This window comes from Pelodiscus sinensis, chromosome Z, assembly GCF_052426305.1.
Source record: "Pelodiscus sinensis isolate ZL-2025 chromosome Z, ASM5242630v1, whole genome shotgun sequence".
NCBI lineage: Eukaryota > Metazoa > Chordata > Testudines > Trionychidae > Pelodiscus > Pelodiscus sinensis.
Genome location: NC_143085.1, coordinates 9,190,657 through 9,208,596, shown reverse-complemented (window position 1 = coordinate 9,208,596; position 17,940 = coordinate 9,190,657). Strand labels below are relative to the sequence as shown.

Here is a 17,940-nt window from a genome sequence, read left to right as displayed (position 1 = left end):
TGAAACCAACAGCTTCTGGCCTCACCAGCACAGACTTACAGGTTTCTGTAAACCTCACCTTCATGATACGTGCTATAGCTAGGTACACTCTAACCCTCATATCCTCAGAGCACTTGCAGCAGTTTCCAGCCTGTCACTGGACACTTACAGTAATTAGCAGGTAAGTTGCTCCCAACAAAACCGTGTTTTCACCTCTTGACTGGTCCAGCACTATAATCTACTTGTAGTGAAAACAAATGCTTTTTTTAACAGAGATTAAGATGTAAGTGATACTTAGATTGAGTGGAACCAGAACTGGTATTGTCACGGTCTGTGGAGGGAGCTGTGACTATTAATGCCTGCCTCTGGTCAGACTGTCAGAAAACAGGGCAGATACCCCAAACTGGTGGCATGGTCGATAATTAGATTTCACTAAGCCAGTGACAAATGTGAACTCCTGTTTTACTATGGTGTCACACAGTCATCCCCTTAGACTGTGTATTCTATTTTACCACCCAAAAACTGGACTTAGTGTGATTTTTTTGGTATAAGTTACCTTATGTCACTATCCGGTTACTCCAAGTCCCAAGAAATCAGTCCCTCACCCATATCAAATTGCATTCTAGATCTTACACTAAAGATTATGTTGGTAGCTAATTCAGTCATAAACTAGCTAAAGGCTTATTAGCTAAGAAAAAGAAATATTATTGAGAGGTTAAAGCAGGTAAAATATAGACACAGATGAGTCATAGTTTGTAATTCCAAATGGTGGCAATGATGCAATAAGCTGCTAAAACAACAAGAAGACTGATGACACCTTAAACTCTAACATTTATTAAGGCATCAGTTTTCCTTTCTCTGCTTCCCTATAGATCCTGCCACTGCCGGGGACCCAACTGCTGCTGCTGTGCAGCGCCACGTCCCTGCAGCCCCAAGTGATCCCCAAAGTCACATCTTCTGGGAACAGGGTGCCATCGGGGGAAGAAGGGGAAGGACGGAGAAATGGGTGGCAGGGCTTGGGGAATGGTAACAAACAGGCCCCCAGAGCCTGCTGGAACTTCCAGACCAGATTGAGCAATTGTTCTGGCCCGGGATTTGAGAACCCTGATTTAAGTTCTCGCATGTAGAATGTTAGCTATCGGTTAATTGAATAGTCAACTAACCACATGAATTCTTAGTGATTAGTTGACTATTGTATAGTCCCCTGGAGCAGGGCCTGCAGCCTGTGTACTCTGGCCCCTGCTCCCAGGGAGCCCCCTGCTGCCCCACACTGCTGCAGGTGGGAGCTGGTCTGCAAAGGGAGCTAGTTTAAAAACAGAAGCAGCAGCAAAGGGTGGCAGCAGTCCCTGTCCATGGGGTGTCCAAGGTCCCTACGGAGAGAGGTAGCTGGGGGGAGAGCTGGGGAGGCTGCCCCGAAGCAACCTCTGTCCATGGCTAGCATTGACATTGCCATGGACAGAGACTGCATTGCGGCAGCAGCCCCTGTCTGGGGGGGGTCCCAGGCCCCCACGGACTGGGGCTGCTGCCAGAACAGTCTCTACCTGCAGTGAGTCTGGGACCGCTGCAGGCAGGGGCTGCTTTGCGGCTGCCTCCCCCAACTCTCTGCACTGCTGTCTCTGTCAGAGGGGCAGGTGGCACCATGGAGCCAGTGCTGGTGGGAACTGGCTTTTAAGCAGGCTTCCCCAAGCACTGGCTTCTGCTACCCGTGTCTGTCCATCCTCCCCTTTCCTCCCTCTGCTTCTGATACAGGGGCAACAAGGGCGGGGGGAAATGCAAGTAGTCAACTAGTTAACCGATGAGCCTAGGCTTCTCAGTTAATCGACTAGTCAACTACTTGTTCACATTCCTACTCGCATGACAGTCTTTATAGATAAATACTGTGACAAGTGTGTTAGATGTAATGAGTTTATCAGACTTGCTAGGAGTTGCTGTTACAAAACATTGAATTCTTTCCTAGTTGGCATTGAGTGGTTCTTAGAGTCAGAACCTCAAAGAGGAAAACTCAGGTCCTTTTCTACAGTTAAAGGCAATAATAATTAATAATAATAAATTGTTGTTATTGTTATTATCTTTCTGTGGATGGAATGGGAGGTCAGTTTCTTAACACAGTGCTCTGAGACTTGCAGAGCCTTTCAGTATTTGTTTCCGTGAGCAAGAAATGAGGAAATGCCAGTATTTTGGTAATTTAAGCTACTCTGCAGTTTATGTTGGTGTTCTGTATGTTGGTTGAAGTAAGAATAAACCAGCCTCCTAAATAATTTGTTTTTTAATATTGAACCTTTTGACACGAACACAGTGGTTCCCAACCTTTTTGATAGCGGGACTGGCAAACCCATTCACAAACTTTTGTCTGATCTGTAACATTGTATTTGCACATTTGCGTATTCTTTATTCAAATGATGATGAATATGCAAATATGCAAATAAAATGTTACCGGTCCACTAAAAGCCCAGTCCCCAGAGACCCCAGTACCAGCCCTAATCCCTAGAGCCTCCTACTCCTCCACTACCCCCGCTGCCAGCCACTGACCCCAGTGTCCTCCAGTGCCACCTCCCCATCTGAAAATACCTCTGTACCAGCCTCCTGCACCTTAGAGCCCCCAACCACCAGACCCCCCAGTAGCAGCCTCCTGTTTCCAGAGGCCCACTGCAGTCAACCCCCCTGAGCCTTCCCCAGTGCCAGCCCCCAATGTTAGTCCTGTCTCCAGAACCCTGCTATGTCAGCCCTGCCCTTATAGCCACTCCCCACTACTAGCTCAACCTCCAGAGCCCCCCAGAACTAGTCCTGCCCCTGGAGCCCTCAAAGACTGCTCTGTACCCCTCACCTCATTGCTGCTTGCAGGGTGACGGCTCTGGGGGCTGAGGCTGGGGTACACCTCCCAGCGCCTCTCCTCCTGCTGTGGCTATTGGGAGAGGTGTCTTCTGTCCTACCTCCCAACCCTCCAACACTGGGCAGGGGTAGGGTCTCCTCCCAGCAGCAGAAGAGCAGTTCACTGCTCAGCGGGAGGGCCATGCGGGGTCTCCTTTCAGCCATGGAAGAGCATTTCTCTGCATGGCAGGAAGATCCCTTCCACCACTCAAGGAAGTGCTCTTCCGCATCCGGGAGGAGACTCGATCCCCGCCCAGCACTGGTTGGCTGAGAGGCGGGGCAGGACACACCTCTCCCAACAGCCGGGGTGAGGGTGGTATACCCCAGCCCACAGAGCAGCCATGACCCGACAGCCATAGGTCCACGGACAGTGGTTGGGAACTGTTGCACTAACAGGCCAATGAAGAAAGTACTGCTTTCCGGAAATACTATGTCCTGGGATTATCTTCTAGACACTACCAGTCCATGGAATTCGTAGGGAGAGTTTCTCCCACTAACATAGCTACTGCTACTCTCAGGTGTTCTTTTATGCCAATGGGAGAGCTGTCTCCCGTTGGCATAGAGTGTGTTCACCAGATAACCACAGTGGCACATCTGCATTCATACAGCTGCAGTGCTGTGTTTGCAGATATGCTCTTGGGCAAACGGCTCCATACTAGCTTCTGTACTGTATTTGCAGGAGATACTCTGAATCTTCTACTGCTGCAGTTCTCTAAGTGGAATTGTTTTCTTTAAAAAATAAACCTACTGGAGACATCCTAAATAACAAGTTACACCCTGCTTGTGTAGTCGCTTGGAGATTATTATTTTTCACTTTAGTATTTAAGATAAGTTTTACTTCCAAGCCTATACGAATTGTGAGATGTTGCTAGGGGGCTAGATAAATCATCTTTGTGTGTCTGAAGCCTTCTATAATGCATTCTGGTACCTTTAGAAGATCTTTTGTCAATGGCAGAGTCAGTAAGCTACAGATTCTGTTTTTGCAATTGCACTGAATCTATGCTTAAAAAGGTTACCAGGTGATGCTTACCAGTTACAGTTAACTGAAGGGTGCTGGAGCAGCCTCACCGCCTACCATGAGCAATGTCTCTGCCCGCCCCAATTTAAGTGTTTAACCAGTTAGACATAATGTTTAGCCAGCTGACTGATTAAATGGGATTTTACATCCCTAGCTCAGGCAAGTTCTGTATCTTTTAAAACTATGGTACTAGTGCTTTAGAGATCAAATGGGCTGAATTCCCCAGTGAAACCAATGACTCCACAAAGCTTTTAATTTTTCATTGAGATTGACATATGTCATTAGCTACATCATAAAATATTTATTTTTTTCTTGAGCTAGCATCTTGATTGGTCCATTGGACATACTCATCACAACTTTATGTTGCAGAATGGGCATAGTATATACAAAAATTTACTGTAGAATTTAAACTTTCACTGGGGGAGGGGGGACAGCGCGGAAAGCTTCTAGTTCTTTTGGTGGTGGTTTTTCCCAAACATGAATCAGATCTGGACTGCCACTTCCCGCGGTTCCCCTTGGCTGAAAAGAGCGAAATGGAGCCAAAGGGAGCATGAGGCTCCGTGGCCGCGACGCTAGTAAATAAACAAAGTGGGGTGGCCAGTTAATGTATTTCTCAAAGTGATTTCGCAGAGCACTTTCAGAAACATTGCTCTAGGAGCTGTAGACAGACTAAAGCAATGGCTCTGAATTGGGATGTGATAGTGTAGTCGGTTAACCAATAAGCAGAAGCTTATTGGTTAATGCTATAGACCACATGCATTTCTCTCCTCCCCTGCCCATAAATTTTTTAGCAGGCTGGCCAGCAGCCCGGCTCAGTTCTGGCTCGTTCTGGGTCCAGAACCTACCCCTGCTGTGGCTCTTCATTTAAAGTGTATTAGGAGCTATGTGCCCAGGCAGCCTCGCTCAGTTCTGGCTTGCACTGGGTCCAGGAGCTCAGACCCCCCCTTAGACAGGGGCTGCTGCCACCCCAAGTGTCTGCCTCTTCATCAGAGGCAGCAGCACTGGGAGACAGGCAGCTGGTCCACAAGGGGAGTTGGTTTTTAAACTGGCTCCCCTCATGGACCAGCTTCTGCCTGGCAACCTGCACTGCTGCCTCTGATACAGGGGCTACTGGCCCCACCCATGGGCATTATAGAATAGTTGACTAACCAATCAAAATTCACGAGGTTACTCGTCTATTCAATTAACCAATATTTAACATACCTAGCTCTGAATAATGTGAATCGACTCATTTATCTCACTGGAGTAGTAATCCTGAAACTGCATGAAGACCAATTAAATGTTTAAATTATTTACTGCTGATGACTTCATTAGAAACATTCAGCTACTATATATTCATTATCAGAGGGGTAGCCGTGTTAGTCTGAATCTGCAAAAGCGGCGAGGAGTCCTGTGGCACCTTATAGACTAACTTCAGTTAGTCTATAAGGTGCCACAGGACTCCTTGCCGCTTTTATATATTCATTGTGGCTGAATAGCAAAAATGTTACAGATTATAAAGGCATATTAGGTATTAGTTCCACTTTACTGGCAGCATACGGATTCTTTACGTAGCCTAGTGCAAGGATGGTAACCTCTAGTAGGTCTGTGGCTTGCCTTGGTCTGGCCCGGAAGGCTTGGTGCTCCACCCTCCTCTGCATGGTTGGAGCCCCAAGCCTGGCGAGCTGGATCAAGGCAAGCCACAGGCTGCATCCAACCTGCAGTCTGTGCCTAGCAGGTGGGAGGAAGCGGCTCTGGGAACAGCAGCACGGAGAAGCTCTGTCCCTGTGCTCACTTGCAACTTCCATCCCTGTTGCTCCCACTGGCTGGGAATCGTGGCCAGTGGGAGTGGTAGGGGGCAGTGCCTGCAAGTGCAGGATGGTGTGGAGTCACCTGTGCCCTCTGCCAGGAACTGTGCCAAATAGAAGCCCAAATAGCCCCCCCCCCCCACTGCTTCTGCACCCTACCTTTGGCCCAGACCCTGCCCCGCTATCCTGAGCCTGCTCCCTAGGCCTCACCCTGCTCCTGCAGCCTGCTCCACCGCATCTCTCTCCCAAACACTGAATCTCTAATATTTTGGCCCCACCCCTAAAGCCTAGGGAGGCCCACAAAATCTACTAGTCCCAGGCTCCCAGGAGAGTTAATCCAGCCCTAGGGGTAAGCCCTGAGCCTCTGTGCCCTCCCTCTCTTTCCCCCGTGGGGCTGGACCTTGAGGAGAGTGAGATGATTTTTTTTTGTCTTCGGGGGCCATGTCTCTGAGGGGTTTTCCCCCTTTTCACTACGGGGCCAGGTCAGTGTGGGTTATGGGGTTTTGTTTTTGGGGGGTGGGTTTTTTGGTTTCTTTCTTGTGTGTATCTCCCAACTGATTTTTCTGTGGGTCAATGGCCCCTGACCCAAAAAAGGTTCCCCACTCAACCCCTAGGCTACGTCTACACTGGCCCCTTTTCCGGAAGGGGCATGTTAATTTCAGCTATCGTAATAGGGAAATCCGCGGGGGATTTAAATATCCCCCGCGGCATTTAAATAAAAATGTCCGCCGCTTTTTTCCGGCTTTTAGAAAAGCCGGAAAAGAGCGTCTACACTGGCCCCGATCCTCCGGAAAAAGTGCCCTTTTCCGGAGGATCTTATTAAAAGCCGGAAAAAAGCGGCGGACATTTTTATTTAAATGCCGCGGGGGATATTTAAATTCCCTGCGGATTTCCCTATTACGATAGCTGAAATTAACATGCCCCTTCCGGAAAAGGGGCCAGTGTAGACGTAGCCCTAGTGTCTAGTCAGTGCCTTGCCCAGTTCCATTTTAAATGACTCAGGCAATGGGGTTTCTGTCACTTCCCCTGGGAGAAAGGGTTCCTCTGTTAATAGATCTCATTGCTAAGAAATCTTTCTGGGTTCTTTTCCTTGTCTAAATTTTCCACTGATTAATTTAATTCCTTTGCTCCAGCTCAGGTGTGTAATGAGCTAGTAGGAAAGAGGTGAAGGGGGCTGATGGGGAAAGGTAAGGCATGGAACAAAGGGGTTGTTGCTGGGATGGGAACTGTGGCAAGTGGCGCACAAGTGCAGTGCTATCAGGCTTCCCCATGTGACAACCAAATAGAATAGGGCAGCTTCTTTTCTGTATAGTTCCACCCTTGATGTAAATCTGCATCTAATTTCCCTTTAAGAGTCCCTTTCGCACACAAAATACTGAAAGAGCTATAAATACCTCCAGGGGTGAGAGGTGCTATGAGGCTGTACTGTCTTTATTAATACCTTTGCCATCCTAATCCAATATTTTTCTGCACAGAGGTGGGAGGTTAGAAGATGGGATTGCCTCATTCAGGACCATTACATTGGCTATTGCCTTTGTGTCTAATAAAGGTATAGAGAAATTCACTTACAGTCTTTAGCATCATTCTGTGGATTCGGACATATTTCCTAATTTAGTTCTGAAGTATTTGGCATTTGATGGCAGATTGTATTAAGCAGTGCATCAGTGCGCATCCTAATCAGGGTGATGTGACTGAAGTAGTCCAGACGGCTGGGGTGTGGTTTGACAAGGAGGCTTGCTTGGCATTGCTACACCAGCTGACATCACGCCGGAAATTAATTACTAATGTCTATTATGATAATTATTCCCCACACACAGACGTGAAGGGACTTTGCATTGGTTGATTGCTTTAGTCGCAAGTTGATGGCCTGTCTTTAGAAGAGCTTTAGATCTCAAACATATTGGTAGTGAATTTCAGTGCTATTTCTAATAGCTACATCATTCCAGTATAAAAGTTGCATCATATTTTGTTTCATGTTCAGTATACTGTTGATTATTAGCTGGCGGTCATTTTTGTGGGAGTATTTTTGGCCATTAGATGCTCAGTATTAATTTTTTTTTCAATAGTGAACCTTTTGACACTAACAGGCCAATGCAGAATGTATTGCTTTCTAGAAGTACTGTGTAGGGATGTAAGCGACTGGTCGATTATCTGATAAGCATGAGCTTATTGAATAGTTTACTAGTCCCTAGACTAGTTGCTCCCCTCCTCCTGCTGCCTCTATCACAGAGAGGTAGCAAGGAAGGGGAGCAGGAGCCGGTGCTGGGGGGAGCCGGCTTAGAAGCCGGGCCTTATCTTGTAAAATGTTAAGGTAACTTTTGGGATGAAAAACACTATTAAAATAATATTGCGCTTTTTATTATTTAGTATTGATTCCTATGTATAATTGTCTCTCCTTCCTTTTCATCCCAAAAGGAACCTTGTAATTATCTTTCTAATTCAAACCTTTAATAACATCTTGATATAACTAAGATGAATGACTTAAGTCAAGAAAACTTCATCACACAGACTATAGTATTTGACCAGTATCTTGCCCAAGAATAATTTAATTTGCCTTCATAATTTTCCATTGAAAACTTGTAAATTGTTTACCAACTTGAAAGAGCCATGCATTTTTGCAACTTTTAATAAAAATTAGGGAAATATGTTTACTTAGATTTCCTAATGAAAATGACAAGCCACTTTTTATATGCCTGCACTGAGACTTGGCACAATGCTTAGACAAGTATCTCAGGTTTTGAAAATATTGCCCTTAGGATACATCATGAATATTTAAGGAGATTATCTGCAAAGCCAGGCAAATAATTCATTCCATTTTGAGGACCAACTTGCCTTCATGTTATCCATCCTAATCTTATCAGGCAGAAGAGAAACAAAAAACTGTTGTTGTTTTTTCCTATGTGGTAGATGGTTTAGTGGGCAAACAATATCTTTTCACTTCTGGCTATCTGAACTTGTGCATCGGTCTTCAGCCACAAGTTAAATGAGTTTTGTTGACCTCGTTCCAGTCCTTAGCAGACATCTGTCCACATCACAGACCCATCAAGTTTGGCACAATGTTGGATGATTGGCAGGCCCTATTCAGGAAGAGTCCAGTACTGGAACAGCAGGGGTTGCAGGTGCATTGGCAGAATTGTGTTGCTGAAGCTTGTACACTGCCTGTCTGTACTATGTCTAGCTCTACTTACTGCTATCAGCTTTGAGTATTTTTATATTCTATTCAAATAAAAACTTAGAAGGAAAAATAAACCTACATTTGCATATAGCTTCATAGATAATTTATATAGCAGGCCATAAGTATTTGTAAAGAGCATTGTGAGAGAGACCTGACTCTTGCACTGCTGGGAACACCACAGGCTTTTTAGATGAATCCTAACATTACTTTCATGGATTCTCTGAGCTGCCCCTTTGAGCCCTGCTTAGGGCTAGGGAGGACAGCTAAGTGCACCTCAGATAAGAGTTTTTGTTTACCAGTGTAAAGTCACCTTTGGGATGGCAGGAAAGTCAATTTTCCACATGCTTACAGACATGGTTATGTTACCAGTCCTGCACAGTTACTTGTATCTGGCAAAGACTTGCAAAATCGTCTCTCTGGCTAATTGTCAAAAATTACATCATATTGGAGTAAACTGCTTTTAAATCAAACATCCATTATTCATGTGTATTAACCGCGTATTTATTTATTTATTTATTTTTACTGGCTGTTTGATGTATGATTTACTCTTTTTTTTTAATCTCTGGTTCGCTTTCTGATTTTTTTTAACTCTCTCTCCCTCCTCTGCTCTTCTTAAATCTTAGCTCATCTTTAAATTTATGGAGCTAATACACTTGTTTCTGTGTACAAGGCTCTATATGCTGACCTTGCATTTGACAATAGCCACATTTCTTATGTTGCTATACTGTGTTGTATTTACAGTACACATTTTAACAGTTTGGTACACTTGCATCATCAAACTGTCCCCCTAAGGCTTATAAACTTTTTATATTTTCCCCACATGTTTCTTATAAATAAAATTCAGAACTTGCAGTAGCATCCACCAGAAGCTAAGCTTAATTTGATGAGATGTAAAAAAAATTATCTGAGAGCGCTGTTTCCACTGTGTGTAGAGGAGATGTAGGCTGAATGTGCCTTGACCCATGGATTAAAAAAAAATCTTCACGAGTTCTGTTCTTTTATTAAAAGAAGCAATGTCTGAATAGCAATTCCATGATCTTCCTTATTGCTGTGTGAAGACTGGTGGATATAGGCAATGTGTACAGCATAATCCAGCAGATAGGCCACAGAACTGAAAACAAATTGATGCATATTCTGTTCCTGACCCTGGCATTGAGTCCTTTTGTGTCTTTGGCAAGTTTATAATTTTTTTCTAGTCTTTGGTTTGCCACTCGGTGAAATAGGGTAATATTATGTGTCTTGTGTAGAGCACTTTGAGATCTGAGGACAGTTCTGTAAGTGCCAAGTGTCATTTAATCTAAGATCTCTTCTTTCAAATGAATGGAAAGTTAAGATGCTCAAAGAACATGTGTGCCCAGTATGTTGTTCAGTATTGAAGGGGCTAATGATTTGAGTATACTGTTGACCATTGTTATACCTTTTCCTTATTTTATTTATTCTAATTATTTACACTTATCCATCACCTCTTATATGTATAAAGATCATTTCACCCATTGCTGAAAGGAGAACCCTTCTTTGGGTGTTACTGGCAATAAAACACGACAACTTATTGCAAGAAGGAAAAACATAACTCCCTGCAGAGCAAATCCAGCTATTTCAGAATGCAATTGCCTGAGTTGGCTTTTAGCCAGGACACTGGGGTGAACACCTCTGCTCTTGTGAAAAGTACTGCAGGCTCTTTGATAACAAGTGCTTGGGGACTCTGTTTTTATGTTCCATCCAAAAAAGGCATCTCCAAGAGCACAGTACCCCAAGCACCATGCTGGGATATTGGATGTGCATGGAAGAGTTCCATCAACACCATTTTCTTCAGCCCCTGGGTGGTGATGGTGTTTTGTTTTGGTTTTTTTTGGAAGTGTTTTATCCATAGAATTTATGCCATGCTGGACTTTAGTCAGCTATAAGATCTAACAAAGCTCACTGCCGAAGTTGGTCTAGCTACAGAAATTAATTTTTTTTTGTCTGTTAATTCTCTGTTAGGTTCTTGGACTGTGTTTTTTAAAATTTCCACACACCTGCTGATTTAAGGTTTCCTAGCTACAGTAAGTTTTCCATTCTCTTTTTCTCCTACCTCCCCTCTTTCCTTCTAATAAGTCTGTAAGCCAGTTTCTCAGCACATCTCTCTGAGAACAGTGGCCACAGGCTGGGACTTGCCAGACTCGTGCAACAGAAAGGGAAATTAGTCTAATGCAGTGCCTTAACAAAAGAGAGTAGGATCATGAATAATTAATATCGCTAGTCTGTGGCAGTCAGATAAAATGAAGTCCCATTTGCTCAGCCTTATTAAAAGGGAGAGAGAGCGCGCGAGGGAGAGATGGTAAAGGTCGTTAAGGGACTTGTAACATGGAAAGAATCGCCTCTGAGATGGATAATGTGTTTTCTAATCTCTGTGGTCTTTAACTAAATGTAATGGTAAAGGTATTCTTTGGATACTTCTGACTTGCTGAATTATTAAACATTTTGGGAGAACGCTTGATTCTCATCCAGTAACTTAGACTTCTGCATTTGAAAATTTTGGATTTTTAGATCATTATACATATATAAATAGTATCTGTTTACATGTAATGCCATTCACCCCTCTTGTCCCAAAAGTGTTGTGGAAGAAAAGGACACCTCATTAGAATATTACTTTAGGGTACCCCATTTCACACCCAGAAGCTTTTGGTTCACTTACCTTTACCAGATTTGTACCCATTAAGTCACTAGCCTTGTGTGTCCATTATAGGATTACCGGTATATCTGTTTTTAAAAGGATAATCCATTTGTTGTGTGCAATATAAGATTATAAACCTCCTAGAGAATCTTATATTTTGTTTGCCCTTTAACATGGTGAGCCTTATTTTAACTCCCCAGTGAAAAGATATTTTCATTCTTTATCCTTGGCCTTTATAAAGAAAATCCTAGTTACTTTAGGGAGTTATGGCAGAGCTCACTAGAAGTGTTACAACAACTTCAAAATTGTGTTGTCATTTCAGCTATAACCCCTCTTTTTAAAAGGATTTTTAATTCAGGTATAAAATTGCATTCTGGTTTGAAGCGTGGTAGACTGAGACAGTAAAACTGAATGAGATGGGTTTAAAAAATTAAAATCTTATACTCAGCAAGGAAAAGATGAGCATATGTGCCAATAACACCATTGTTTTTTTGTAGACAATGAGCCAGTAAGTCAGAAAAATATATGTATGTAACATACACAAATCTCTATAAAGAGGGGAGATTAGAAAGTGGAAAGAGAAACAGACATTTATCCTATCATTATTGTCAATAAATATGGAAAGGGTGATTCCAGATTTTTGCTACAGATAAAAAGATTAAAGCATTTGGCAGTCTGTAAACTACGTGAGTTAAATAAGAAATGAATGTTAATTTAAAAATGCCGTTTCCCAATTACTACAGAACTGTAAATTGTTTTGATTGCGATTAGGACAGCGGGTTCAGTATTTGCTTAAAAAATAGTGTAAGGTATTTATATGCCTGCACATTAACAAGTTTTAATAGACGTCATTTCTGTTCATATTGAAACATATCTGGAAATTGTGTTCCAGATTTATGTTGACAGGGTTGGTTAGAGCTGAGATCTATTAGGTGAATTAATAGTTTATAGATACTCAAAGTAGCAGCCGCAGGGAATTCCTCAAGAACAACAAGAGGCACTATCTTCTCTCCAGGGACTAAGTGCATCCAGAAGGGTGTGGTCTAGTTTCTCTGGAACTACAAGAATCGTGAGAGGGTTAACTCAGTCACTAATCTGTCTCAAGATAAATAAAGTGAATTCAATAGAGATTATTGCCTGTGTCTTTAAAATGAGACCTTCAAGACAGAAGTCTGATCCGCCAAGCATGCCTATTAGCTTTTTCTGCAGTTTTAGTGGTTGTACCACAATGTATTGGCCAAAATGCCTTTTCCTCTTGTGTTGTGTGCAGTGTTCTGATTGGTTGCTGTGCTTTACTTCAGAAAGGGATGCATTTCCGTGGTGAGATATTGAAATACCAGTGATGTTTGCATTGTTGTTGTAGCCTTGTTGGTGCCAGATTGTGAGAGACAAAGAAGAAGATACGACTTCTGTGATGATGATTGGGGGGAGGAGGGATAGCTCAGTGGTTTGAGCATTGGCCTGCTAAACCCAGGGTTGTGAGCTCAATCCTTGCTGGGGCAAATATTTGTCAGGGGTGGTACTTGGTCCTGCTGTGAAGGCAGGGGACTGGACTCAATGACCTTTCAAGGTCCCTTCCAGTTCTAGGAGATAGGCAATCTCCATTAATAAAAAAAATATATATACCCACTAAAAATGGCTTAATTTTGAGACCTGTACATCAATAATGTGTTGATGGAAGCTAATGGAGTAATTTCAGAGGGGCCAGTAGACTTGCTGGGCGTGTGGGCATGGTGGGGCGGGGCAGATCCATGCTCGTGGGAGGAGCGGGTTTAGGCAGCTAGCCCTCAGTGCTGCCTGGAGCGTGTCCTTTCTCCATCGCACCCAGCAGTCCTCAGAGTTGCCCAGAACGCCTCCCTGGCCGCGATTTAAATGGCCCAGGGCTCCAGCAGCTGCTGCTTCTCCTGTGGTGGTAGTATTGGCATGCAGGAGCCCTTTTGAATCACTGGGCCCCAGGGCAGCTATTCACCTCCCCTCCCTCCCACCCCCCACATCAGTGGGTCTGGGGAATTTCAGCAACCCTCACTACAAAGACAGTCTGGGACCAAGAATTGGGGAGTGATTGGTTGAGTAATGATAAACATTGCATACTATTGAAGAAAAATCACGTATGGGTCCTTTCTTGGTTGCTGCTAAGATATATTAGTAGAATCTAATGAAGCTCTGTCTTTTTTATGGCATCACCATAATGCGTGTTTTGGGCTGGATGGGAAAAGGGTTGGGTCAAGCACATTGGCTGTTGCTAGGGCAGTATGCATGAGGGCACTCTCTAAAAATTGCAGTGATACAAGGTGCAAAGTTCTCCCTGCAAACACTATTGCCTTCTCCTCAGGGCCAGAAGGAAAGTAAAAAAATGCAATTTTTCTGCAATTTTTGTTACATTCCTCACTTTTTCTAAACTTTCATTATTAAAAAAAGGGGAGGGGAGACTGTTGCCAAAAGAGTCCTCACAAAAGATGTGCTACTGCTATACTTTAGCATTGCAGAAAACTATCTTGAGGGAAAAAAAGGGGGAGCTCTTCTTGTGGGGTGTGAACTGAAAAGCTAGTAAAAGCTGTTCAAATGCTTATCTGCATTATATCCGGGTAGCTTTTTTTAAGATGCTAATGCAACATCAAGGTTGCTCAGTTAAAATTTGAAAGTTACAATGCTAATAAGGTTACAACAGGGTTAACTTGCCTGTGTTTCACATATGTTTGTTAAAGTCATTATGTAACATATATTAATCAACACCGGCTATTGCAAGAAAAAATAGGAGTTGAAAATACTACACATATACCACATGGTCATGTTATTGTTCCTATAGAAACCTTTGTTTTTTTCTTTTGCCTGACATTAACTGTACAACCGTAATATTATATAGATGTAGATTTGTGATGAATTTGTTATCTAGTTACCTTCACAGAATGACTTACATGTATGTTTAGTTCTATACCTACATTTGGGCCTCCTTGCCAATTTTTATAGTTTGATAAACATGTTTTTCCTGTTCATGACAAAATTTCTGTCTCCTGTTGCTATGGGAAGGTTCCATATAAACAGCTGAAGCTGATTGAACCAGAGAAGCAGAACAGCTGACTATCAAAATAGTGTTTTCAAATGCAAAAAGTACACAAATAAGACAAATACTTTTTCTAATCTTTGTAACAGTGAGCTGTAGGTTAAAAAAACCAGACAGAATTGTGATTTAAGTTGACCATCTAAGCAGGAGTTTTCTGCATTCCTGCAAGATCCAAGTAAATTATGTTCCTTTATTGTTCTCCTTGCCATAGTTCATGGACTCTTTCTCTTGCAGTTCTTTCTTTGATACACTTTTAAAACGTATTTGCTTAGTTTCCAGTACTATTTCAAATACAATTCAAAGTCTGTTCATGAGAAGATTCAATTTTCAATATTGACTTCAATATGCCCTGAGCAAATACAGAATTTGAATCTTTCCCAGAGCTAATGTTCAAGCTACATGTCCCTAATTCATGATTGTCTACTATAGTGCCAGTCTGGTTGTCTGCCACCCCAAAATGCATTTTATTGCTGCTGTCCTCAGTAGTGGTATCTGTATATCCTGATTACATACTGGATGGTTGAAAAGTAGGGCTGTAAACTATTTCTTGAATAAAATCTGAGTGGTAATGACCATTATTTGGTTTATGCAACAGCAAAATGCACTCAACTTGCTCCTGTTATATTTCACCTTGTGCATTTTTTCCTTCCTTCCGCCAGATACTGCTCTACAACCTGGAAACAGGTCAGTGTTTAACAAAGCTAGGCAGCTCATTGGGTGACTTCACATGTGTCAACCTCCAGAATTGTCCTCCATGGATGCTTGTTACAGGCAATAAAGACAGGAGGTATGTAAAAGCAAGAGCAATACCTTATCTAGAGTTAGTTAACTTTCTGTCCCTCATTCCCTGCTGGCTTATGTTCTCCCTCGTATACTGCAAACACGGCCTGCATAAACTTCAAGAGTACAGTGTTAGGTAATAGTTGGCGGGGGCTGCCATTTTGCTTTGTCTCTGAAAGCACAATGGGAAGACTTTCTTTTTAAGCCATTTGGTGGACACAGTTGGTGTACAGCCCAGCGAGACCACTTGGAATATCTTCCACTTCCCCCCATCACCACCCACAAAATTAGTTTGGCATTTAAAAGCTCACTTTCTGATATTAAAAAAATAACCTCGGGGATGAATCATGTAGGACGAGATGGGCCCGCCTGCCAAATGATGTCAAGAGTGTATTTCGGAACACTGCAGAGTCCCTCAGGTGACAGCAAAGAGACTTTCATGTGAACAGATTCCAGCTTCTATTTAGCTGATTAACAGCCTTCTCTTTAACTCCTTGGCTTGGCAAGTTGGATTTTCCCTGCATGATATCTGGTGCCAGAAACGGACGCGCTGGGAACAGTCAGTGTGAAAGGATTAAAGTGCTTAAAAAGACCCTTTGAGTCCAATTTTTAGGTTTTCTTTTTTGGCTGGTGATCTGCAGGGTCACTCCACTGCACCAAAGAGATGTGGGATGGCAAGAGGCCAGTCTCTAATGGCTCCCACTCTTTCCCTCCTCCCCTAAGTGCTGGGCATGTGGCTGCAGGTGGTAGTCTGGTTCAGTGGTGGGTATCAGATTGTGAGGCGGATACTTTCCATTGCCAAATCCCAGACCTCTGTCCTGCCAGTGCAGCAGCTTGCAAAAATGATTATTTTGTCAAACTATTTTTTTCTTTTCGGCAAAGAGGCAATGTAAGCAAACTGCCTACTTTGTCAGCAAAGAAAATACAAGAAGCAGCTTACGTGAATCCTTAAGATTTTTTTCTTAAATTAACAGGTATAAATTTCTCCTGGGTATGCTAGGATCCTGTGAATCCCAAGAAATCTGATGTAGTTTTTATTCTTTTGCATAATGAAGTGTTAGTATGCCCAGGTGCAGACAGAAGAGCACAGGCACATCTGATATCGCTGTTCATGTAAGACATTTAAAGCAGCGCCTCTTATATGAGAATAAATGCACAAGTCCTCTCCTCTTAGAATATCATTATGAAAAGCTTTTTATTCTGAATTTTTCAGCCCATTTTTTTGGTGTATAAGGGCCTGATTGGAACTCAATTGGAAAGCAGATATCCAGCGGTTCAACAGTTAAATAGGGCCTGTGAAAAAGGACCACCCACCACCAAAAGTCAAATTACTTTGAAGGTTTGTTTGGAGGGTATTAGCAGCAGCATAGTATTTTCTTAACTGGACCCCTATCTCTGTCAAGTGGACCTCATAACCCTAGATTGCTTTTGCAGGGTAAGTATTTGCAATGGGGCATTCACAATATGAATGTTAAATAATAACGGCCAATGGAGGAGCCTACTGCTGGATTTAAAATGGACATTCTCAGGATTTGACCACGTTTCTATGTGATAGGGAAAGTCCTCCTTTCAACATCACCTGTTAAAAACAAAACCAGAAACCCCTAACTCCCTTCCATTGGGGAAAGGAGTGATTCCTTTGAGAGGAGCCAAAGAACTTAGACTAAGTGCACTTTGGTAGCAAATAACGAGAACCAAATAGCATTACAAGAATGAGAAGTGCACACGCTCCACAGCAGCTATGTCGCTTTTCTTGAAGGTGCCTAAAATGGTGGATAACACTGGAAAACTAAATATCAGGGGAATCTGGTACCTGCCATTGTGGGAAAACTAGCTGAGCAGATACTGGTTTACATCTATTCCTAAACCTGGCTAGGTTTATTTCTGGAGCAATCAAATATCAGAGACAAAGACATATACCCCTCATTTGGACTAGTATAAAATTGAGGCATTCCCACTGAGCATAACTGTCATGGCAGAGCCTGGAGGGGAATGGCAGTCTGCAATAGCTGAGACTCCAGTTATTTAGAGCTTCATCTCGGGTGTGTAAAATGCCTTTTCTTTTTAAAACAAACGTAAACAACTCAAGAGTTCTTTTTAATTTTCTGAGGGCATGCAGGAGGGAAATGTGCCTGAAAGCTGGATCCTTGCTGATGTATCAACTGGGATGCAGTCAGAGTTTCGTTTCCAGCTGTGCTTACTAATAGGAGAAACCTTAATTATCATACAGGGCACTTGCAGCCAAATATGGGAAGAGTGCTGTAAATAAGAGAGTTTCTGCAATATTATACCCTTATCCAAAGTTCTAATGCACACCAGAGGCTCTTTCTCACTGTTGAAGTGGGAGAAAGCTAGGAGCTGTTTTCACTCTGTGAGTGTTCTGATGAGCTATGCCATAGGTGTTGCTACAGAAAAATCCTCAGTGTACTCCCATCTCTGTTCCAGCATGTTTTCTTGCCTGTCAGATGGATGCTACCCTGTTGGAGTCTTTGGATGGTTCTGACTTCTTTTGTTTTAATTGTTGGAATAGAGTTATTTGCAAACTCCTATGGTGTGGTTTTCATTAGAACAGGGAAAAGTGGGGAGGGCTTTTTGGAACAGCACAAGTATCAAATCATG

The 17,940-nt window shown here is 42.9% G+C and overlaps 1 protein-coding gene across 1 annotated transcript in view; it reads left to right on the top strand.

Moving 5' to 3' along the window:
- Window positions 1-17,940, top strand: part of FBXW8 (F-box and WD repeat domain containing 8) — an 81,698-nt gene that overhangs the window by 54,950 nt on the left and 8,808 nt on the right. Inside the window, exon 8 of the mRNA XM_075898175.2 lies at window positions 15,201-15,328. Coding sequence (XP_075754290.2) covers window positions 15,201-15,328 — 128 coding nt within the window. The remainder of the gene's footprint in view (window positions 1-15,200; window positions 15,329-17,940) is intronic.